Source organism: Vombatus ursinus, unplaced genomic scaffold (genome assembly GCF_900497805.2).
Source record: "Vombatus ursinus unplaced genomic scaffold, bare-nosed wombat genome assembly UNPS02014818.1, whole genome shotgun sequence".
Lineage (NCBI taxonomy): Eukaryota > Metazoa > Chordata > Mammalia > Diprotodontia > Vombatidae > Vombatus > Vombatus ursinus.
Genome location: NW_020954596.1, coordinates 49,695,129 through 49,719,369, shown reverse-complemented (window position 1 = coordinate 49,719,369; position 24,241 = coordinate 49,695,129). Strand labels below are relative to the sequence as shown.

Below are 24,241 nucleotides of genomic sequence, written 5' to 3'. Positions count from 1 at the left end.
AACAGGTAAATAATAAAATAAGAATATGTATACAATATAAGAAATGATCACTGAAAGGAAATCAAATTCTGAATAAGTAAAAAGTTAATGATGGTTCTGGAGGATGTATCTTCCTCCTCACAGCAGAGGTGAGGGAGTAAATAGAGCAGGTTGTTGTATACATTGACACATGTGGTCATTGTACCTAATATTTTTCTTTATTTTCTGTGCTACAAAGAAAGGTTCAATCTAAATGGAGGAAAGGGGAGTTTTTCTAGTCAAAATAACTTCAATGTAAAATCAAAGGCATCAGTAAAACATATTTTTAAATCCTCTAATTGTTAATATAAAGGAAGGCATATGAAAGGGGGTGATATATGTTTAAAGTATATACCACTGTTATAAAAGGAAGATTCAGCAGAGAATCCCAGTTGAGAATGGATTCTCCATGGTTACTGAGATCCTCTAGATGCTCTCCTCAGATCCTTCAGAGATGACATGCTGATTGGATAAAGTTCCAGAAGCCTGCAAAGCTCCTAAATAAGATCTCTAATTACCAAAAAGAATTTGGCATAACTACTACCCATACAGGAAAAATCAAGTAGATGAAAAATGCTACATATTATACAAAAGGACTTACAGACTCAAGATGACTGAGTGAGGAGAAGGAAAACCTAACTCTCTCACAACTACTCCAGCAAGGATGAAAAAAGCATACCAGACCCAAAAATCCATAGAGAACTAAAGTAAGTACATTTCCATCTCATGTCCACACAAAGAGATAGTGAGTAGCCTGTAGACATTAGGGAAAGAGTCTAGTCAGAAAAGCCTGGCCCATGACCTCAGATCACAGAAGCTTCCCAGCTTAAAGACCAGAGGAAAGCCTGAAACCTACAGAAGTGTGTAGAGAGATTGGAGCCCAAACCAGGATATAGCCAAAGACTCCTGAATTCACAGCTATATTGCTCTGACACTGAACCAGTGAAGGAGCCTACAGGTCTAAGATCAGGAGGGTACCAAACAGGGTACACCTGTGAACAAACCTCCCTCATATATCAGGCTGGTACTAGAGATACTCCTGAGGTCCTTGAAGAACACAGTATTCTTTAACAAAACCCCAGGTAATACAGATCAGAAGCAAAGAAGGTTGTAGTACCATTCGTTCCAAAAGTGTACAGAGCCTGAGCCCAACACAAAGTTCCAACATGAGAAGTAAATTTGGAAAAATGAGTAAACAAAAGAGAACACCATCAATAAAGAAATATTATGGAGCATGGATTACCCAAGCCACACACCTAAAAGAAGAGACTAACTCCACATTATCCACAAGCAAAGGTTCAAAGAAAAGCACAGATTTGCCACAAGCTCAATTGGAATTCCTAAGAAAAAATGAAGCAAGATTTTTTAAAAGTTACATTATAAATGAAATGACAGCTCTAAAGGAAGACTGGGAAAGAAAATGAGAATTCTAGAGGAAAGAGTAAGAGTAAACAATTTAGTGCAGGCAGTTCAAAATCTTACACAAGTAATATACTTACTAAACTATGCATACCCTTTACTCCAGTGATACCACTGCTAGGCTGGTGACTCTGCACAGCCCTGCCTCACTGAAATCCAGTTCACTTGTAAGCCACATCTCCTTCCTGATGTCATGGTCCTCTTCAAGAATGAAGGACAAACTCATCTTGTCTCCATTAAGATGCTCTGATTCTTAGAATCTAGCCACTGCTCTGGTTCTTATAATCTAGCCAATAAGCCAATAGCTTACTAATGTCCAGGCTCCTTAAGAGTCTGCCCAATATGATGGATGTTCTAATAAACCTTGTCTTTGGCTGAAAGAAGGCTTGGGTTGAATTCTTTTGGGCAGGACCCGTGTGTTGTGATTTTGGGATCCCAGGACCCCTGAACTCCTAAACTGCATCAGAACCAGGAGAACAATTTATACAATCATAGCAACATTGTAAAGACAAATAATTTTGAAAGACTTAAGAACTCTTGCCAATGTAGTGAACAATCCTGATTTCAAAGAACCAGTGATAAAGCGTGCTACCCATCCTCTGACAGAGAGGTGATGGATTCAAGACATGGAATGAGACATACATTGTTGGACGGGACCAATAAGTTTTTAATTAAATTAATTTTGAATTAGAATTAGTTTTGCTTGACTATGCCTATTTTTATAAAGTTTTGTTTTTCTTCATTGTTCAGTTTGGGATGGATAGGAGGGAGGGAAAATAAATGTTTGTTAATTTTTTAAAAAATAAAAGACACTGAAAAAAAAAAAGAATGAAGGACAAACAACAACCTGCGAGTAGTAGTAGCTGCCCTACTGGGGACCCAGTTTTCCAGTTCCAGTTAAGCAATGCAGCTCCTTCCTTCCTTTATTCTTCACCTTCTTCTCTTCCCTCCTCTCCCTCTTTCTTTCTTCTCCCTCTGTCCACATAGGGAATCATACTCTTACCTGCAGGTGCTCTGCCCAAAGGAATATAAATTTTGATCACTGAAACCTAGCAAGATATCTTGGGGTTTACAGGCTAAACTTCTTTTTTATGGACCATGCCTTAAATCCAGGTAACTCTGGCTCTCATTGACTGGCCAACAATAAGTCCCAGCCCAAGCCTCAGTTGGTCATTGTTTGAATTCTGATGGCTCAGAGTGAGTGTAAATAGCAATTGTTTTTGTTTTGGCCAGGAACCCTAAGGGTCTTCACCTCCCAGATTATTTTTTTTTTTTTGACTAGGTAAAAGAGGCCATTCTTTGCCTCATTTTTTTTTACCCATCCTTAATCACTGAATGGGTAGTGCTTCAGAGAAACTGAGACCTGGGAAAGACCTTAGCTTAAAAAGGCCAACGCCTCCCACTGCATCCGGAGCCATCTCCAATAGTCCCAATCTATATCTTGCCACTAGACCGAGATGGCTCTGGAGGACAGTGAGGCTGGTGACTTAGCACAGCTCTGCCTCACTTAAATCCAATTCACTTGCAAGTCATGACATCTCCTTCTTGATATCACGGTCCCCTTCAAGAACGAAGGACAAACAAGAACAACCACAACTAGGCATGTACCCCAAAAAGATCAAAGAAAAAGGAAATGGATCCACATGTACAAAATTTTTGTAGTACTTTTTTATAGTAACAAAAAGCTGGAAACTAATGGAGCGCCTAGCTATTGGGGGATGATTAAACAAATATAGTGATATGTGAATGTAATGGAATATTATTGTGTCATAAGAAATGATGAATGGACAATTTCAGAGAAAACTGGGAAGACCTCTATGAACTAATACTGAATGAAGACAGTAGGACTATGAGAAAAAGTTATACAATGACAACAACATTATGAAGAAAACAAGTTTGAAAGACTAAAAACTCTAGTCAGAGCAATGATAAACCACAATTCCAGAGGACCAAAGATGAAGTATGCAACCCACCTACTGCCTGTGTGGTGATGGACTTAAAATGCAGAAGAAGAAGTACATTTTTGGACACAGTCAATAAAGGAATTTGTTCTGTGCGACTATGCATATTTGTTACTTGTGAAGGCTTTCTTTTTTAATTGCTAAGGAGAAGTAGGAGAGAAAGAAAAGAAATGCTTATTAATTGGAAAAATAAATAGAAAATTGGCAGGAGTGGTTGAGAGGGAAAATAAAGGCTTGTTAATGGAAAACAAAATAAAACAAAAGTTCAAAAAAATCAAGTAACATACTCCATAAAAATTAGATTGAACCAGACAGAAACCAATGACTTCATGAGAAAACAAGAAACATTAGAATAAAATTGAGACTGAAAAAAAAAGTACAAAATATAAGGTAATTTCTAGAAAAAATAATTGACCTACAAAATACATCAAGGAGGGATAATGTAAGAATCACTGGATTACCTGAAAACTTTGACAATAAAAAGCCTAAATACCATGTTTCAATAAATCATTAATGAAAACTGCCTAGCCCTGTTAGAACCCATTCAATATTCAGTGAATCAATTGAAAATAGAAAGAATGCTCCAGTTTCTTCCTGAAACAACAAAATGAAACCTCCCAAGAACATCATAGTCAAAATCCAGAACCAGGTCAAAAAAAAAATATTACAAGCAGTCAGAAAAGAAAAAAATTTAAGTGCTAAGGAGCCACAGTCAAGATCACACAAGACCTCACAGCTACCACTACAGAAGATAGGAGTTTTGAATATGTTATTCTAGAAGTCAAGAAAATGTTTACAATCAAAAAAAAATGTACCCAGCAAAACTAAGCATAATCTTACAGAAGGAAAACAGATGTCTAATGAAATAGAAGACTTCTAAGCATTCTTGATAAAAAGACCAGACCTGAGTACTTATTTTGAAAAGCAAACACAAGAGTCAAGGAAATCAAAGGTAAATACATTTGAGCAAATGGAAGGGACTATATAATAATTATATGTTTACATTCTAATAAGGAGAGAAGAAATAAGTATCTCCTCATAAGACACATAAGTAAGATAGAGGAGGTGGGAGTAGTTTGGTTACATTTTGATGACTATAAGAGAAAAAAGAAAAAAGGAAGGAAAAAAAAGGATATACCAGGGAAAAAAAGAGAGAATATAAAAATAAATGGCCCTTTCCTGACACGGTAACTATTAGCTGCCTAAAACTAAGAGCCAGCATCATATGTAATGGAGATTAACTAGAAGCTTGCCCAATAAAATTAGAGGTAAAGCAAGGACATCCATGGCCACTCCTCTTATTTGACATAAGGCAAGCTAGAAGTGATAGATACAGCAATTAGGTGACCTTTTCCCTAGATACTTTTTCCTCCCCTGGCTTCTACAACACTGCACATTCCTACTATCTGTCTAAATGTTTCTCCTCTTATTTACTAGGTCATTATCATCCTTCCTAAGTGTTTGTTGCCCTAAGCTCCGTCCTAAGTCTTTCTTCTCTATACTCCTTCCTTGTATGTAATAAAGCTATTATAATAAGCTAGTAGAGAAGTGATCAAAACCTCAAATAGGAATGATGGCCATGGGAGTACAGGGGAGAATGATGTAAGAGATGTGTTATGGAAGTAAAATCAATAGGACTTGGCAACCAATTGGATATAGAAGGTAAAGAAGAATAGAAAGATGATGAGGTTCTGAATAGAAATAAAAAGGCTTTCTTATTGGTCTCCCTGCCTATAGTTACTACCCTGTCTAATTCATGTGCTAGACATGCCATATTAATCTTCTTAAAACAAAGGTCAAGTCTCTCTCAAATTGGTTCCAACTTACCGTTTCAGTCTAATTTTATATTCATACAATGTAAGTTCTAGCCAAAGTGGATTGTTAGCTATTCCCCAAACTCCATAGCCTATATTCTACCTCTGTGTATTCATATAATCTATGCCCTAAGCCCGTAACATACTTCCTCTTCATCTCTGGTTTTCATAATTCTTTTCAACTCCTTCCTGGTTTAACACAGGTTTTACCTTTCCATGATTCCACCCAGTTTCTTGTGGTCTCATCTTCCTCAAATTACCTTGTATCATACATCACGTATCCCCTGTTTAATAAAACTTAAACTCTTTGATGACATGGAATATTTTGTTTTTCTATCAGTATAACCTAATATAATTCCATATATGTAGTAGATGCAAAATAAATGTTTGCTGAGTTGAACAGCATTGAAAGTAGAATCATGTGTCCTCTACCTTTTAGTCAATCTTATGACTGATATGTTCAGCTGAAGAAAATTATTTACGAAAGCTTTCTGACTCCTTTAACATGTTTTCCTCAAGGATTCCCATTGGTGACCAATCATTTCATGTCAAGACATAGTTAATTTTATTTTTGTATTGTTTCTCAGTGGTCAGCACATTCTGTACCCTCTCTTAACAACAATAAAAAAAAGGTGTGTGTGCATACACACAAGTGGCTTTTGAGTAATTTAAAAGCCTTTGGCTTCCTCATTTCTTAAACTTGAGCCATACTTACCAACATTTTTTGTCATCGTTCCCTAAAGTCCATCTTGGCAATGAAGTCATTGACTATAAAAGCATAGGCTGATTTAATTTGGAGGGTTTTGTAGTTATTGACAGACTTTCTCTACCTTTTTTATCTCCTACAACAGATATTTGTACATAAGCTGCAATTATCTTCATGGTGGTCCTGACACTAACTCTTAAAAATAAAAGCTGAGGGGCAGCTAGGTAGCGCAATGCACTGGCCCTGGAGTCAGGAGGACCCAAGTTCAAATCTGAACTCAGACACATAACACTTACTAGCTGTGTGACTCTGGGCAAGTCACTTAACCCCAACTGCCTCACCAAAAAAAAAAAAAAATGAAAGCTGATAATGAACATTTCTCAAAAAATGATGCTTTTTGTTGCCTTTGGGAATATGATGTAACCAACACTTGCCAATTCTTGCATTTGCCTCTCCAAAGAGAACCTGCAAGCCACCATTCCATATACCTGCCCCTCTTCTTTATATCTTCTGGTTTCATTTATATCAAGAATCTTAATATTGTGATGGTTCAGTCATTCCAGTAATGTATAAACTCACTGGACAAAGACCTTTTATTGAAATATCATAAGAACTGAGATTCTTAACACCCTTTGCTTCCTTTTCCATGACTCTGCCATTGTCACTGCAGAAGTACAAGGGGGCTCCACAGGATTGAGAACCATTTTGCATTTTTTTCTTTTTCCATGGATTCCATAACCAAAGAACTTGTTGTCTAATGGTCATTAGCACATCATATACTTTTCTTTGTTGATCCTTGAACAACAAACACAATTCAGTGACTTTCCAGTGACTTTTTTAGCTTGGTAAAATGTGCCAGCATTCATATTCTATTGGCACAGCCTTTTAGAATTCAGGATTCATATCTTTGTCGTATTTTAAGCATTACAAGAAAACTGTATGGAATATGCACATAAAGGGGCTAGAGAAAGAAGAGGTCAGCAATGGAAACAAAAGGATTACTCAGAAAGGACAGGTGACAATAAAATTAATGTCACAGAAGACAAGAAAGGAATTTTAAGAAGGAAGTAGGCAACAGTACCAAATATTGTAGAGAGATTGAGAGTGAAGTGTGAAAATGCCACTATTTTTGACAGAGAGGCTATCTGTGACCTTTGAGAATGTAGAGTCATTAGGCCCATCAAAACATGTACCTCAAGAATAGAATATGGGGAGGCAGAGCCAAGATGGCAGAGTAAACTTGAGGACTCACTTGAGCTCCCTCAAACCCTTCCAAATACCTGTAAAAGATGACTCTAAACAAATTCTAGAGCAGCATACCCACAAAAAGACAGAGTGAAACAAATTTCCAGCCCAAGACAACCTGGATGGTTGATCAGAAAGGTATATTGCGCCAAGCTGGGAGAGGAACGCATTTCGGTGTGGGCATTTCGGGCTGAGCGGTGTGGGCGCTCAGTCAAGGCAGGCCTCAGTGAACCTGGAGCAGGCCTCAGAGGACTGAATCACAGGCAGCTGTGGCAGTTTCCAGACTTCTCAACCCAGGAACGCCAAAGACAACTTAGAAGGTCAATAGGAAAAGTCTGTATCTGTGGTAAGAGAGAAGCGTGGGGTCTTAGTCCCAGTCCCAGTCCCCACGTGAGGCCCTGGGGCAGCGGCTGCTTCTGGAACTTCTGGCCCACAGACTGAGAGGGAATTGAGTGGCTGATCAGAAGGGGATTGCAGGGATCTCTTTGCTGGTGCAGGATTCTTTTGCATTGCCTGTTCTTGGATCTGGGTCACAGTTCTGGGTGGCAGTCCTAGGGCAAGCAGGAGCGCTGGCATGATGGAGCTTATAGTGGCAGTGGAAAGGAAATCTTCCTCACAGTTCCAAGACAGAAAAGAGTGCTTGTGGTCACTCATAGATCAGAGCACAGGCCAGGAAATGAGTAAACACCTCGCCCTTGATCATAGCACTTTGGAAGAACTGAAAATTTACAGGTCCCTAGAAGTATCTCCAAAAATAGCTGCACAAAACCCCTGAAGCTTGGGACAGTACACCCTCCACACTGGAAGCAAAGTCCTACCTTAACAAAGAGTTAAAAAATCAAGAAATTGGCTGGGAACATGAGCAAACAGCGGAAAAACACTCAGACTATAGAAATTTACTTTGGTGACAAGGAAGATCAAAACATACAACCAGAAGAAGACAACAAAGTCAAAGCTCCTACATCCAAAGCCTCCAAGAAAAATATGAATTGGTCTCAGGCCATGGAAGAGCTCAAAAAGGATTTTGAAAATCAAGTAAGAGATGTAGAGGAAAAACTGGGAAGAGAAATGAGAGTGATACGAGGAAATCATGAAAAACAAGTCAACACCTTGCTAAAGGAGATCCAAAAAAAAAAAAAATACTGAGAAAAAAAAACTTAAAAAATAGACTAACCCAAATGGCAAAAGAGGTCCAAAAAGTCAATGAAGAGAAGAATACATTAAAAAGGAGAACTGGTCAAATGTAAAAGGAGGTCCAAAAGCTCACTGACGAAAATAATTCCTTAAAAATTAGAAAAATGGAGCAAATGGAAGCTAATGACTCTATGACAAATCAAGAAATTATAAAACAAAACCAAAAGAATGAAAAAATAGAAGACCGTGAAATATCTCATTGGAAAAACAACTGACCTAGAAAACAGATGCAGGAAAGAGCCTAGACATCATCTTTCAAGAAATTATCAAGGAAAACTGCCCTGATATTCTTGAACAAGAGGGTAAAATAGAAATTGAAAGACTCCACTGATCACTTCCTGAAAGAGATCCCAAAAGGAAAACTCCCAGGAATATTACAGCCAAATTCCAGAGTTTCCAGGTCAAGGAGAAAATATTGGAAATAGCCAGAAAGAAACAATTCAAGTATTGTGGAAACACAATCAGTATAACACAAGATTCTACATTAAGGGATCAAAGGGCTTAAAATACGATATTCCAGAGGTGAAAGGAGCTAGGATTAAAACCAAGATTCACCTACCCAGCAAAAATGAGTGTAATCAATGAGGGGGAAAAACTGACATTCAATGACAAAGGAATTTAATGCATTCTTGAAAAGCCAGAGCTAAGTAGAAAAATTGACTTTCAAATATAAGACTCAGGAGAAGCATGAAAAGGTAAACAGGAAAGAGAACTCATAAAGGACTTATTAAAGTTGAACTGTTTTCATTCCTACATGGAAAGATATTTGTAACTCATGAGACCCTTCTCAGTATTAGAGTTGAGTAAAGAAATACACTTCATTCAACAAAAAAACATGAAGGAAAGGAGAGGAGGGGGGATAAGAGGAAGTACTGGCTAAAGGAGAGAATCATCCTAGGCAAAACAAACTCTCACTCTTAAAGATAGATTGGCAAAGAAAAAGGAAAGGAAGAAAAATTAAGAAAGTGTCACTGGGCTCTGGTCAAGATTAAGAAGAGAGGGGCAGGGGAGCAGAAGAAGATCATATCACACTTAGAGTATTAGTGCTCAGCACATTCCTCTCTTTTTATTTTTATTTTATTACATATTCCTCTCATATTTCCTCTTCTCATTCCATGATCTTTTTTATATAGAGGGGGCAGGAAACTGATCAACACAATGACCAACCATGATTCCAGAGAACTCACAATGAAACATGCTATCTACCTTCATAGAGAAAGTTGATACACAAAGGGTAAAAACTCAGTTGTATATTTTTTGAAAATGTCCGTTGTGGGAATTTACTTTGTTTTACTATGCGTATTTATTAGAAGGACTTTGTGTTTCTTTCTTTTTCAAATGGGAAGGGAAAATTTTGGTCAATTGAAAAAAACAGAAGTATAGGTTAAATATAATTAAAATTAAAAAGAAAAGAGTTAACTGAAAAAAATCTTTGTAGTGAGTTTCTCTGATAAAGGTCCTATTTCCAAGATATATAAGGAACTGATTCAAATGTATAAGAATAAGAGCCATCTAACCAACTGGTAAATGGGTCAAAGGATATGAAGAGGTAGTCCTCAGAAGAAGAAATCCAAGCTATTGGTAGCCATGTAAAAAATGCTCCAAATCACTAATAATTAGAGAAATGAAAATTAAAGCAATCCTGAAGTTCTACCTCACACCCATCAGATTGGCAAACTTGACCAAAAAAGGGAAATGACATGTATTTGGTGGTTGCTAATTTTTGTTAAATGTTCTAACTTCAATTTACTGATGAACAATGAGGCACAGAAACATGAAGTGACTTGTCTTAAGTCACACAGGTAGTAAATAACCAGGAATTTGAACCCAGGTCCTCTGACTCTAAATCAATGTTCTTTCCATCATAATATGCTACCTTACACTTGAATCTCCAAAGTCTGTTCCAGCTCTCAAATTCTATGATTCATTTAAGTTTTAATTATTATTTTTGTACTTGGGGCAAGATAAGGATTATTTTGATCATAAGAGATCTGTTAACTAAGTTATTCCTATAAAGGAGAGAAAGGAAAAACCAAGTTACTTTTGAATTTGGAAATTAAGTAAGGATATTTAGAGAGCTGACTTTTTACAGATACATAAAAATGTCAGATTTATCTCTTCAAAAAAAAAGCAGAAATTTAGCCATAATTCATTTCTCACAGAACTTCTGTATTGAAAGGGTAACAGGTGATTTAGTCCAATCTGTAATTGTACGGGAGTCACCAGTCTAATACAAGATGCCCAAAGAGTAAACAGCTTTCACTTGAAGACTTCTAGAACCTAGGGTAGAATATTCATTACCTCCTGAAGCTATTCATTCTGCCTCTGAATAGCTCTAATTGTTAGGAACTTTTTCTTTGCATCAAAAAAAGCTGCTTCTTTTCAACTTCTCCCTGTTCCTCCTGCTTCTGCCCATTTGGACCAAGTAGAAAGAAAGAGTCCTATAATCCTTCTTCCATCTGATAGCCCTTCAAATATTTGAAAACAGCTATCATGTCCTCCTGAAATTTTCTCTTCTACAGGACAAATATTCCCAGTTCTTTGAACTGATCATCCATAGTCTCTGCAATTACCTGGTTGTCCTGTTCTGCACCTGCCAGCTTGTCAATGTCTTTCCTAAAATGTAATTCCTAGAAGTACAGGAACATTACCTGCCTTTTTCTGAAAACTATGCCTCTTTAAATGCAGTGTACAATTGAATTAGCTTTGTTATATTTACAATCTGAAGGCCGTGGCTTTAATGCTGACTGTGTAACTTGTGACTCAATTATTTAATCTCATTTTTTTCTGTTTCCTCATTCATTAAATGTTAATAATACCAACCCAATGCTTATGTGAGAATCAAATTAGATTTACAGGTAAGTATTTTTTAAAAAATTTTAAATGTTACATGAATGTAAGGTATTTATTCATGCTGCTATTTATATAGAGCATTAAAATTCTAACCTGCCATTCAACCAATATTAGCAAAATTCTATGACAAAAACTACCTTATATACCAACATACAGATACTGAGAAAGATTATCTTGAGTGTTTCATAAAGAAAAATAAAATTAAAATACATTAAAATAAACCTTCATCACTTCTAAAATATAAGAGGACACTAAACTCCAAATAGAAATTAATATTTGACACATACTTTTACATCCCATATTTGTAAAAAGATTCTTCAGTTCAGATTCCTTAGTTTGTGATTTTATTCCACATACATATATTTTTGAGGTACTCTGATTTGTCAGTGTTGACATATGAGCAACAGTGTACCAGGAACCCATGTTAACCAATAAGATGTCATCATCCATATTCAGCAAGGTCTTTACAGAATGAACAGCAAGACTTCGAGATTTATCCTACGTGGGAACAAACAGTGTTATTAGAAATCACAAAAGATAAGATTCAGAAGATCTACTTTATTTGTTCTACATTAATGGAAATATTCTTAACTTTTTTAAGTTTCTTAATTTTTATTTAGCCAAAGGAATCTGAATAATGAACAAATTTATTTGATATCTAAACTTAACCTAAAATAGGTACATTGTGCTTTGTCTTTCACACAGTAAAATAAGACAAAATAGGCAGCACCTGACTTGATATGTTATGAAAATACTCATTTGTAAACGTTACCACAGGAATTGTCCAGTCACAGAAACCCATTGTCAACCTCTATTGTCATCTTTGCTGCCATAGCTCAGAGATGCTCAAACTTCAAAGAACACAGAGCAAGGATTTGGGGTTCAGAAATCAGGAGTAGAGATGTTATTACTATAGTTCAGCTACAACTATACACTAAATAGGCTTTTGCTTGCTAGCCTGAGAATTTAACAAGTGGCTAGCACAGTGCCTGGCACACAATAAATGCTTAATAAATACTTGACTAACTGATTATCTATCATTTATAACATTATTTCCACAGGAAAAATATATTCTAAGTTTCAAAATATCGACTTACAAGTGAATTTTTGGAACACAAAACATTTATAAGTTGGGATTTCCTTTGGCTATAATAAGGTTAGGGATAAGGTCTGGACCTGTAATTTCATTATTATAAGCAATTCCCAGGTAAAGAAAGAAATGCAGGTCAGCATCTTCTCTGCAATTTGTATTAGAGAGTAGCCTAGAGGTTAAGTTACTTTCCCAGGCCCCAAGGCTTTGTGTCAAAGAGCTTGAACCCAGGTCTTCTTGGCTCCAAGGCCACCTTTCTAGCTACTCTGCCATGTTGCCCTATTTAATTCCTACTTAATCTTCTGATAATGAAATATTAATCCAAATTTTAAAGTTGAGAAAAAAATTTGGAGTTTTATTTACTACAGAATTCAGTTCTTAGTTAAGTCATAAATGGCATTTAAGCTTCAACACCTTTCTGAGAAAGCTGTGATCTTGGATATTCAAAGACCACTCAGTAAAGATTTCTCAAAGTAAGCTTTTTAACCCAGATGAGATTAACCCATTCCCAGATACCAGCAGCACAAGAATAAATTGTGGGGGTAAGGAAAGAGAAGCCATTTCTATGCTGCTTCAAAAGGGAATAAGGTCTGATAAATTCGAGGGGTGCCAGGTTAAATTATATTGAAGTTGAAATTAGAGAAAGCTGTAAATCCTCCTGATGATCTATAAGAAGTCTGAATAGAAAGTCCACATTCCACATTTAATATTTTGATGGGATGTGATGTTGAGACTTACAAGCTTGAGGAGTTTGCCTGAGGAAAAAGAATTAAGACTACTCAATTTTTTGTTGGTAAAGAGAATCTTTAAAAGCGAATGTTAGCTTACCTGAAACAAAAGTTTATAATCTGTACAAAGCTCTATATTAAGAAGTTCACTTTTAAGATGAGATGGGAAAATTAAGACATCACTGCAATGCTGGTCCATACAAAAAGATTTACACTCCAAGTCAAATGCAGATCTGACTTTGGTGTATCCTCCTTTCTTCAAATCATCGCAAACAACTTCAGGGCTGTTGACACAACATTCAATTATTTATTTTTACTATAATTACAATATAGGAGATTAAATATACATTTTAACACATTATGGTTCTATTAACATGAAAAATAATCAATATCACCCAAGCAAACTAATGTGAAGATTATTCTTATATGTATCTAGTGCAACTTTTTAGAGTCAGCCTGCAGAAGCATGTTTTAGGGCATAAAAGGATTGCTATAATTTTCTTTTTTAATTTAGAATTAAGATCTCAAATTAAACCAAGAATCAAGATTTAAAATATAAATTAAGAATTACATTTTTATACAAATATTCTTCTTCAGTAAAAGATGATCTCAAATTTATACTTAATTTATTTTTCAGGTTTTACCATGAGGAAAGGAGATGGGGTGTGGGGACTAGCTGGACCTTTGATTTCACTGGTATAGGCAACTTGGGGAAACTCCTACCAACACAGGTCGACATTTTCTCTGAAACTTAGTCTTATATAGTTGTCTAAAGAAAGGAGAGGTTAAGTGACTTTCACATAATGGAAGTATATATTTGAAATCTTACCTGATTTTGCAAGTATTTACCCAAGCATAAAGTGGCAAAGTAGAAGCTCTTTGTTCCTGTTTTCTAACAGTTTCTGGTAGAATTTGGTAAATTGAAAGAGCATCATGTTTAATTCGACATCTTGCCAGTGCTGCAGCCAATTTTGTTTTAAAACTAAAAATATAAAATCCACTTTTTACTGAGATTTAAGATACAAAGCTACCAATATCCCACTAGAAATGTTAATAAATTCTACTCCAAATTTTGGTAATTTCCTTTTCAATCCCACCTCATGTTTTAAAATAAATTTAATAAAATTTGCCAAATTTTGAAATGGAAATCTACTTACTTTCCTGTTCTCCCCTCTGATATCTATCTCTTGTCTTATGTCTTTCTGCATCTCCCTAGGCCTCTATTTCAGTGTTAATTGCTAGTATGGACTTCAACATTATAGTCTTAAGGCTTAATAACTTTCATGAACCTGACTCTGGCCCTCCCCTCTCCTAAATATCCCATATCTAACAATGCCTGTAAACAAAGAAAAAAATTTAAACAGTATCCTGAAAACTCCATGATTTTTATTGATATCTCAAACCCCAAAAGAGTATCAGTCTTATAAAAGCCCAAATTGTGATGACACAACCTAAGCTATTTATTCCTAAAGTAATGGAGGATTGTTTGGGGTGAAATATACAGTATACAGTATATTTTACATAGCACCCCTGTGACATTTTTATATAGTTGAAATCTGGTTTAGAGGAATAACACAGACAGCCTTGAAGATGGGGGAAAAGTCACAAAACAAAGGGGCAACAAGCTACCAGACTAGTCACAGTCCCAACCAAAGTTCTTCAATGTTGGAGAGTAAACGTAAGAAGGTCAGTAAGAGGTTTTAAAGTAATACTTAAGGTATTCATTTTTATCAACTGCTTGCTCAATTACTTTTTCTCCCTCCAAATGCCTCCCTAAGTTACTACTTAGATCAATATACCACTAAAGATACCCAATTCCCAATCCTGATGCATAAATTCCCCCCAAAAATATGAGAACTAAGGCTGCCCTCCCTGAAAAAGGCTCTGACCACAACAAAAGTAGATTGTTCTAGTTCCTATGTCTAAGAGTTATATAATACCACAGCAATGGATGCTAGATATGTATGTATTAAACTGTCGTAATTCAAAGAATGAAGATTTTTTTTTGGTCAGTATTGCTAGCTCATAAAGGAGTGAGCTACAACTATGCATTTTACATCAAGAGCTCCTCCTGCTGGGCAGAGATCTTACTTAATTTTTACTGCTTTCCAAGGACTTTGTTAGCATGGAATTTCTGTTTAGCAAGTACTACTGGTCAAGTGACTTGAAGTGTTAAGTCCTGAGTAAAAACAACCACAACTAGCCCAAGGAAATTGAAGAAAAAAAAACTATAAACACCTTTTCCAGGTTTTTGTTTGGGTAATAGTTTTTTCTTCTTCCTGAAAAACTTCACAAGTTTAGATTATATACTTTTAAACACTGGTAAATAAAATATTTATGATAAGGTATTCATATATTGCTTACTGGTCTTCTTTCCTTCGAATAATTCTTTCACCTAAGAAATGGAGACTTTTATGCGTAATTCTCAGCAGTGTGAGCTCATTATAATTCCTTTCAAACCAAGGACCAACATCAGTACAGAATAACTAGAGCAGCACAATATGGTATAAATAATGATCTTTGCATTTGAGGATCTAAGGGTTAAAAATCCCTGCTCGGCCCTTTTACTACAAGTATGACCTTAGGCAATCTCAACTTCTCCAAGCCTTAGTTTCCTTAATTTGCCCAGTTAAGAGATTGAACAAGCGGCTCTATAGTCTCTTTCTGTTCTTGTATTAAGTTATTTAAATTAGAATATGAAACTCTATTTTAGAATGCATTAAAAGTGTTTTTATAAGTTATATATCAGGGAAAGAAATTACTCAACCCATAAAAGGCACTGTAACCAACAAAGAGCAGGACACCCCATCCTTTCCCCGCCATAGGACAAATACAGAGAGAAGAGGGAACAGCATCAAGCAAGGAGCATGACCTTTTGAAGCAGAGAAGAGAGCTGGACCAGGAACGGACCCCAAAATTTGCCGAGCAGAAACAGCGTACCCGAGAGGAAGACTGAAACAAGAAAGGAAGCCTGGGCCGGCAGCCCTCACAGCATCACCTTTGCATGTACACATTTCTTGCATGTGGTACCTCTTTACCATTACCCTCTAAGTCTGAGCCCCCTCTTTCCAGCAACACTGTATATTTGTGAGAGAATGCACCTTGGGTATGTTGGCAGAAGGCAATCTTTTGTAGCTACTATTTTTTTTACTATGTCATTGTAGTAAATGCTTTTGTAAAGAGCTAATGGTGCCAACTGGGTGACTCTTAATGGCAAGCACAAGAGTGGAAGCTAGTGAGCTACAGTGGAAGGAGCAGCAGCCCATAGGGTATTGTATAACCTGAAGTAGCAGCCACCCTCTGGGGATCCATCCTGTAGGTAAAAGTTCGAAGAGTAGGCCAGAGGGGATGCTACATATGTAAATTTTTTTTTTAAATATGCTTTAATGAGCAGGACCCTGAATTGAACAGAAGGAAGAGATTGGACAGGATCACATTTGGGAAACTGAGTTCCACCTTCAAAGGATCCCAAGCTCTTTGACATCACAAAAGCCCATCTCTTGGACACCAGTATTCTCCATCTGATCCTAAATGGCCGCCTAACATGGAACATCATGATCTAAGAATCAATTGCAACAGAAAGGTACGTGGTAGATATTATCTATGAAGCAGCATAACTAGCACCCGAGAAATGTATAAATGACATCAAAGACACGTGTTATTTAAAAAGGAAATAGGTTAGTTCAATAATGTGAGGGAAAATGGTAAACCTGAGCACTATACTGATATCCACAAAATAATGAAAGAACTATCAAACTAACTCCATCACAGGAGTACATCCTGAATGGAAGATTTATAAGAAAATGCAGAAGCAAATGGAATGAGAGGGCATGATTGGCTACAATGTGCCCCAGTGAGTACATGGAGTGCTCATATCAGTGAGATTATAGCTCCATCAAAATTTTAAATTATAATTGAATTCTTATTAATTTAATATGTTGTTAAATTCAACATACTTAGCTTTAACAATGAGGAAAAGCCTGCAGGAGTTACTTACTGCTCAAACTTAAAGATAACTCCATTACTAAATTTCCATACACCATAATATGTGCTTATATATAATCTAGATACTAAACTTTTAAAAAATTTTCTCCTCAGCAAAACTGTGAGACCAACTTATAGCATATGGGAACATTTTCTACCACAAGTTATTCTGAGAGGAAAAAAATTAAATACTATCAAATGAAACATACATTTCCAAATGCCACTAGGATAAACAAACATATTCTTAAATAAAAGTAATATATTGCAAACATTAAAAAAATCATTCTTAAGTAGGACTATAACTATTAAAAATTGTCCAAGCACAAGGTGTTGAGGGCCTGCTCTAGAATGGTGGCTATGTCAGAGGAGAGAAGGAAGCATATTCCAGGGCTATTACAAAGATAAAACTGACAGGACTTGGTAATAGATTGGACATTTGAGGTGGGGGGAGAAAGCATCTAACATTAAATAATGTTAGATGGAGTCAAACTCAATGACTTCCAAGGTTTCTTCCAGATCTAAATTAATGATTCTATTATAATGATGTTAAAGCAGGGGTGGGGAACCTGTGGCTTCAAGGCCATATGTGGCCCTCTAGTTCCTCAGGAGTGGCCCTTTGACTGAATCCAAACTTCATAGAACAAATCCCCTCAATAAAAGGATTTGTTCTGTGAAACTTGGACTCAGTCAAAAGGCCACACCCAAGGACTGGAAGGCCACATGCGAGGCCACAGGTTCCACACTCCTGTATTAAAGTGTTCATGCTGGACAATTTTCAAAGGAAGAAAACCAAACTACCAAAAGCCATATGAGAAAATGCTCCAAATCACTAGTAATTAAAGAAATGCAAATTAAAACTGTTCTGAGGTTTTACCTCATATCCATTAGATTAGCAAAGTCGACAAAAAGGGAAAATGACAAATGTGGCAGGGGCTTTGGGAAAACATTCACAGTAATTCACTGTTGGGAGAACTGTGAATTGGTCTTGCCATCCTGGAAAATAATTTGGAACTATGCCAAAAAAGTTACTGAACTGTACACAGTAATAGTACAATTAGGCCTATACCCCCCAAAAAAATCAAAGAAAGAGGAAAAGGACACACATGTGTTAAAATAGCTATAGATGCCTTTTTAATAGTGACAAAAACTGGAAACCAATTACAGTTGGAGGCATCAATTCGGTGATCAAATTGTGGTATATAAATGTAACTGAATTATCACAGAAATGATGAAAAGGATAACTTCAGAGTATTGATGGAGAATCAAGTGAACATAAAACCAGGAGAACAATTTATACAGTAACAATAACATTGTAAAGACTAACAACTTTAAAAGAGTCAAGAATGACCAACCACAATTCCAGAGGAATATTCTATTCACCTCCTGAGAGGGGCAAAATGTGCAAAATTAGATTTATTTCTGGACATAGCCAATTATTTTGGACATAAGTCAATTCAAGAGTTTGTTTTGCTTAACTGTGGATGTTTGTTACAAGAGTTTTGTTTTTCTTTTTTTTTTCCCATGGAAGGGATGTGGGAGGAGCAAAGATATTTATTTTTGTTAGTTGAAAGAAATTAAATTTTTAAAGTGTTCTTATTGCAACTGCTTCTACAACATCATCACTAAAGTTTTCTTGATAATACTCTCAAGCAATCAACTTATTGTAAGCTACTATATACCCAAATAAAAACACTTAATGACTTCATCATTGAAAAGATGACATGTAAAAAAAATCAAGAATAATTGAATGAAATCTTGCAAAACATTTGTCTGTAACACCATTTTTCAATAACTGTCAAGCATACTAGCAAGCAGTCTTCAAATTACTAAGGCTATCAAGCCATTCACCTAGCACGCATTAATTGAACAAAAACTCTTTTGGGTCAAATCTGTGAATAGGTAATGCAATCTGTACAAGGGTAATCAATAAAACACTGTGTCTCCAGATATATGAATGGTGATATTCTTTGAAATTTACCAAAAAATAAAGTCACTCTTCAAGAGAATAATAGTTGAACGTGTTAAGATATCCAGAAGTCCAAGGAGTACTGTACGTACTAAGGATACATGTCTACTGAATGAAAATGTAGAATTCTCTAGTCTATGGCCAGTTTCTTCAGCAACACCATGTGACAATGAGAAATTACATTTTTGATACACATCCCTTAACAAATGACCTAAAGAAAATCAAATTATGTTTTGAGAATAGGTATGTTTCCATTTATAAGGACAGAAGAAAATAAAGACAAAGAAACAGGAATTTTGTCAATTAATTCATATTGAGGAAAATCTCTCGGATTCATGATTCAAAGGCATACATTTAAGTATACCGCCACCTCATTTGACTAGACAATAAGCCACTGTAGTTAATGATGAATTACGTACAAAAAGCATAATATCTTTCTTGGTTCTATAATGTTGATTTTTTTTTCTGTTCTAAAATTTCTTCTTTGTTTCTGATATGCTAGCAAAACCTAATATGCCAAATTCCTAAAGTATAACAGTCAGTCAGTTGACCAAAAAGTTTTTATCAAGGATTTACTGTGCGCTAAGCATTGGGAATTCAAAGAACAGCAAAACACAGTTCCTGCCATCAATCATCTGTCTAATTGGGCAGACAAAAAGTAGACAATGATGTGCATGATAATAATAATATATTCAATGTAGGAAAACTAATCTCAGGGAGAAAGCACTAATAGGGCAGAAAGAAGGAAGGGAAAGTGCCTCCAATAGAAGGTGGGGTTTAAGCTGAGTCTTGGAAAGAGGACAGGAAAACCAGGAACTGGAAGTAAGGGGGATAGGTAGGGCATTCCAGGCTTGGGAGACAGCCAATGAAAAGGCACCTAGGTGAGAAATTTAGTGTCCTGTTTAAGAAATAGCAAGAAAGTCAGTGTCCCTGGATCCTAAAATATGTGGAGGGGAGTAAAGAGTAAGAAGACTAGAAAAGCAGAAAGAAGCTAGGTCATAAAAGGTTTTCAAAGGCAAACAAAACATTTTATATTTGATCCTGGAAGTAACAGGTAGCCATTAGAGTTTACTGAATGGAAGGGGAACACATTTATGTGTTCATTTTAAATAAAAATTAAAATCCATTTAAGGTATGAACAAATCTATATTTTGAAACTGAATATAACAAACATTTTTTCCTATAGATCCTTAATGTTAGGGCAAAGGAAACCTCTTTTGTTAAATGATCAATGACTCAGGAATACATCATTTCATCCCAACATTAAACCTGAACTAAGAGGGTACTGACTTTAGACCTGAGCACCTACAACATTTGACTATACAGATGAGATGGCCTCATGGCCCATATCTTGGTTGAGTATGGGGGAAGGGCACTACAAATCTGGAGGGTCAGTGTGATGATCCAACAGTGAGACACCTCAGGTGAGCCTTTCTGGATATATGTGGGGAATCCTCTCAATAGAACAGGGAAAAGGTTCCCACTGATCCAGAGCAATTGGCCCAGTGAGTGCAGGATTGCTGAAGAGGAAGGTAAAGTCCAATGTTCCCTCATTATTACTGCCCATTCTACAAAAGTTAGACTGCTAGAGTTACAGGGCTGAAAGTAAACCGGCCAAGAGTTAAACAGTTACTAAAGGCAGAACTCTTAACCCTCCTGAAGAGGCTGGAGACTCATAGTCCCCAGCCAGAAACCCATGGACGTGGGGAAAGACAGACGGTCTCAGAACCAGAAGTAGCATTAGAACTGATGGAAATCAGAGTAATATGATAGGAGAATGATAGTTGTAGTGAGGAAGTGATCTGGGAACAGCCACCTGTACCAGAAGAGCCCTAGGCTTACCCTTTTATGACACTCCAGAATGCGATTTCCTCCACTAGAGGAATAGAGGATGGGTCAGTTTTTACTACAAAGGAACTTTTTAGATTAGAAAGAAGTTCAAATAACAATCTGAGGAGTCAAAGCAGGGATGGCTCCTGAGGACATGGTCTAATCGAGCCAATACAGGGATTCTTTTTGCTGTCAACTTTTAAAGACCCCGGGAGCTTTCTGACTACAGAGTCAATTAAATCAATTACAGTCTCCAGACAGGGCCTGCCCTTTGACCTTTCTAGGTTGTTGATATGAATTTTAACTTCAGCCAGTTCCCCACAGGGATCTGCAAGGGAGGGATGGGCTTGACACACTGGATTTATGTAACTCCTCCAAGGCCAGCCACACCCCATGATCAGCCTGCCTCCAAGCCTTTCACTCTGTCCACACACCACCTACCTACACCAGGTGACATGCAGTTGGAGTTGTCCAACTTTGGAAGTCACTGATAATTGGTTTGGAACTCAGAAGACAGAGAGATATAGATCAGGGCTTCTTAAACTTTTTTCTACTGGTAACCCCTTTTTGCTTTTCAGCAGTGTTAGTTGTTATTATGTAGCCTGAGGGCATGTGCAATGCAAAGCGCGAATGCTTTGTGTTCAGAACCAGGCTAAAGTGAAGCTGCTCAATGCAACACAGGCAAGGTCTGCCAGAAACAGCTCAGATTCATTTCACATTTGATTTTTAATTAATTTTTTGCACGTTCAAATTTTTCGCAACCCCATATGGGGTCACGACTCACAGTTTAAGAAGTGCTGACATAGACGTACAGGTGTATATATGTCTATGTAGATATAGATATATGTAGATGTAGATACCGATATGTATATATAAAGATGTATGTACACATATACAAACACAAGATAGATAGGCAGATGGATGGACGGATACAGTATACAAGGACATATACACACACAAATATACTGTGGAAGTAGGTATAAAACACTCCATCTGAGTCTCAGGTTCCTCATGTTTGTTGTGAGGATTCAAACAAGCAATTGATAAGCATGACTAAGTGTCTATGTGCCAGGAAAGGGCAGCTAAGTGGCACAGTGGATAAAGCGTCAGGCCTAGAGTCAGGAAGACTCATCTTCCTCAGTTCAAAGATGGTCTCAGACACTTAATAGCTGTGTGACCCTGGGCAAGTCATTTAATCCTGTTTGCCTCAGCTCCTTCATCTGTAAAATGAGCTGAGGAAGGAAATGGCAAACCACTGCAGTATCTTTGCCAAGAAAACCCTATATGGGGTCACGAAGAGTTGGATACAACTGAAACAACTGAACAATCAACAGAATGAAAGCAAACTTTAGCTATAGGTCTTCCTCTACATACAACCATACAGGACTGGACAATACAGGTCAGCGTCTTCTTTGTAACTTATAGTCTAAAGAGTTGCCTAGAGCACAGAAGGGTCAAGTGATTTGTCCAGGGTCATAGAGTCATTATATGTCAGAGGCAGGACTTGGAACCCAGGTCTTTCTGGCTTTGAAACCAGCTCTCCAATCACTATGTCAAGCTGTCTCTTTTGGAACACATACCTTTTTATAACATCTCACTAAAAAGTATGGTGGGAAAAAAAACTCTCTGAGCACAAAGACTATTTTTGCTTTTTTTTGTATCCCTAGCACTCAGACCATTGCCTGAGACATAGTAAGTGCTTAATAAATACATACTTCTGTTTGTGGAGCTGTGAACTGATCCAACCATGCTGGAGAGCAATTTTAACTATGTCCAAAGGGCTATAAAAATGTGCATATCCTTTGACCCAGCAATACTGCTTCCAGGGTTATATCCCAAAGAGATCATAAAATGGGGAAAAGATCCACATGTACAAAAATATTTATAGCAGCTTTTGTTGTGGTGGCCAAGAACTAGAAATTGAGGGAATACCCATCAACTGGGTAATGGCTGAACAAGTTGTGGTATATGAATGTAATGGAATACTACTGTGCTATAAAAAATGACAAGCAGGCAGACTTCAGAAAAACCTGGAAAAACTTATATGAACTGATGTTGAGTGAAGTGAACAGAACCAGGAGAACATTGTACACAATAACAGCCACACTGTGTGATGACTAACTTTGATAGACTTAGCTTTTCTCAGCAATACAAGGATCTAAGACAACTCCAAAAGACTCACAATGGAAAATGCTGTCCACACCCAGAAAAAGAACTATGGAGTCTGAATGCAGATTGAAGCATGCCATTTGCTCTCTCTCTCTTTTTTTTTTGTTTTGCTTCTTCTTTCTCATGGTTCCTCCCATTCATTCTAATTCTTCTTTACAACATGACTAATGTGAAAATATATTTAATGAGAATGCATATATAGAGCCTATATTAGATTGCACGCCACCTTGAGGGGGGGAAGAGGTGGAGAAAATTTAAAACTCAAAAGCTTATGGAAGTGAATGTTAAAAACAACAGATCACACATTTACAATCACACAACTGACTAAAAGGAGTAGATAATAAGATCCCACTTATTGTGCTTATTGTTTGATTGACATAAAAAAGCGCCTGATAAACCAGAGCAAAACACCACATTAAAGGCCTTTTCTCCTCCTTTAAAAAGTTATCTTCCAGCAAATCAAAATAACTCTGAGGTACCACATCACACCTAAGACATCTCCAAAGGTCTCATGATGGAAAATGCTATTCAGGGCAGCTAGGTGGCACAGTGGATAGAGCACTGGCCCTGAAGTAAGGAGGACCTGAGTTCAAATTCGGCCCTAGACCAAACACTTGACACTTACTAGCTGTGGGACCCTGAGCAAGTCACTTAACCCCAATTGCCTAAAAAAAAAAAAAAGAAAGAAAATGCTATCCACATCCAAAGAAAGAACTATGGAGTTTGGATGGAGATTGAAGCATACTATTTGCTATTTTTTTCTTCTGTTTTGTTTCCTCTTTCTGGTGGTTCCTCCTATTGGTTCTAATTCTTCCTTAAAACATCACTAATATGAAAATATGTTTAATAGGAATGTATATGCATAGCCAATATCAGATTGCACACTGTCCTGGGGAAGGAGAGAGGGGCAGAAAAATTTAAAACTCAAAACCTTAAGTGATTGTTGATTAATCAAAACAAATTAATAAAAAAAAGTTAAAAAAAAAGTTATCTTCCACACAAGTGACAAGATTCCTTGAAAGGCATGACAACATATTTAGAATAAATGGAAAAAACACTCAAAATATATTGGCTCACTAACAGCAGATGTTAAAAAAAATCTTCAAGCTTCAAGCTTTTGATATATTTTAATGTCCTACAAAATCTTCACTCATTTTTTAATCCCAATGAAAATACATCTGACATGTAAACATCAGTGGCCTAAAAACGGTGGTATTCTAAATATCATTTTGAAATTACATAAAAATTTTCATGACAAAAAAAT

The 24,241-nt window shown here is 36.6% G+C and overlaps 1 protein-coding gene across 1 annotated transcript in view; it reads right to left on the bottom strand.

Moving 5' to 3' along the window:
* The window catches only part of NSUN7 (NOP2/Sun RNA methyltransferase family member 7), a 76,551-nt gene that overhangs the window by 35,618 nt on the left and 16,692 nt on the right, over positions 1 to 24,241 (bottom strand). The window contains exons 5-7 of the mRNA XM_027836407.1: positions 13,858 to 14,010; positions 13,129 to 13,312; positions 11,498 to 11,708 (exon numbers count right to left, since the gene is read on the bottom strand). Coding sequence (XP_027692208.1) covers positions 11,498 to 11,708; positions 13,129 to 13,312; positions 13,858 to 14,010 — 548 coding nt within the window. The remainder of the gene's footprint in view (positions 1 to 11,497; positions 11,709 to 13,128; positions 13,313 to 13,857; positions 14,011 to 24,241) is intronic.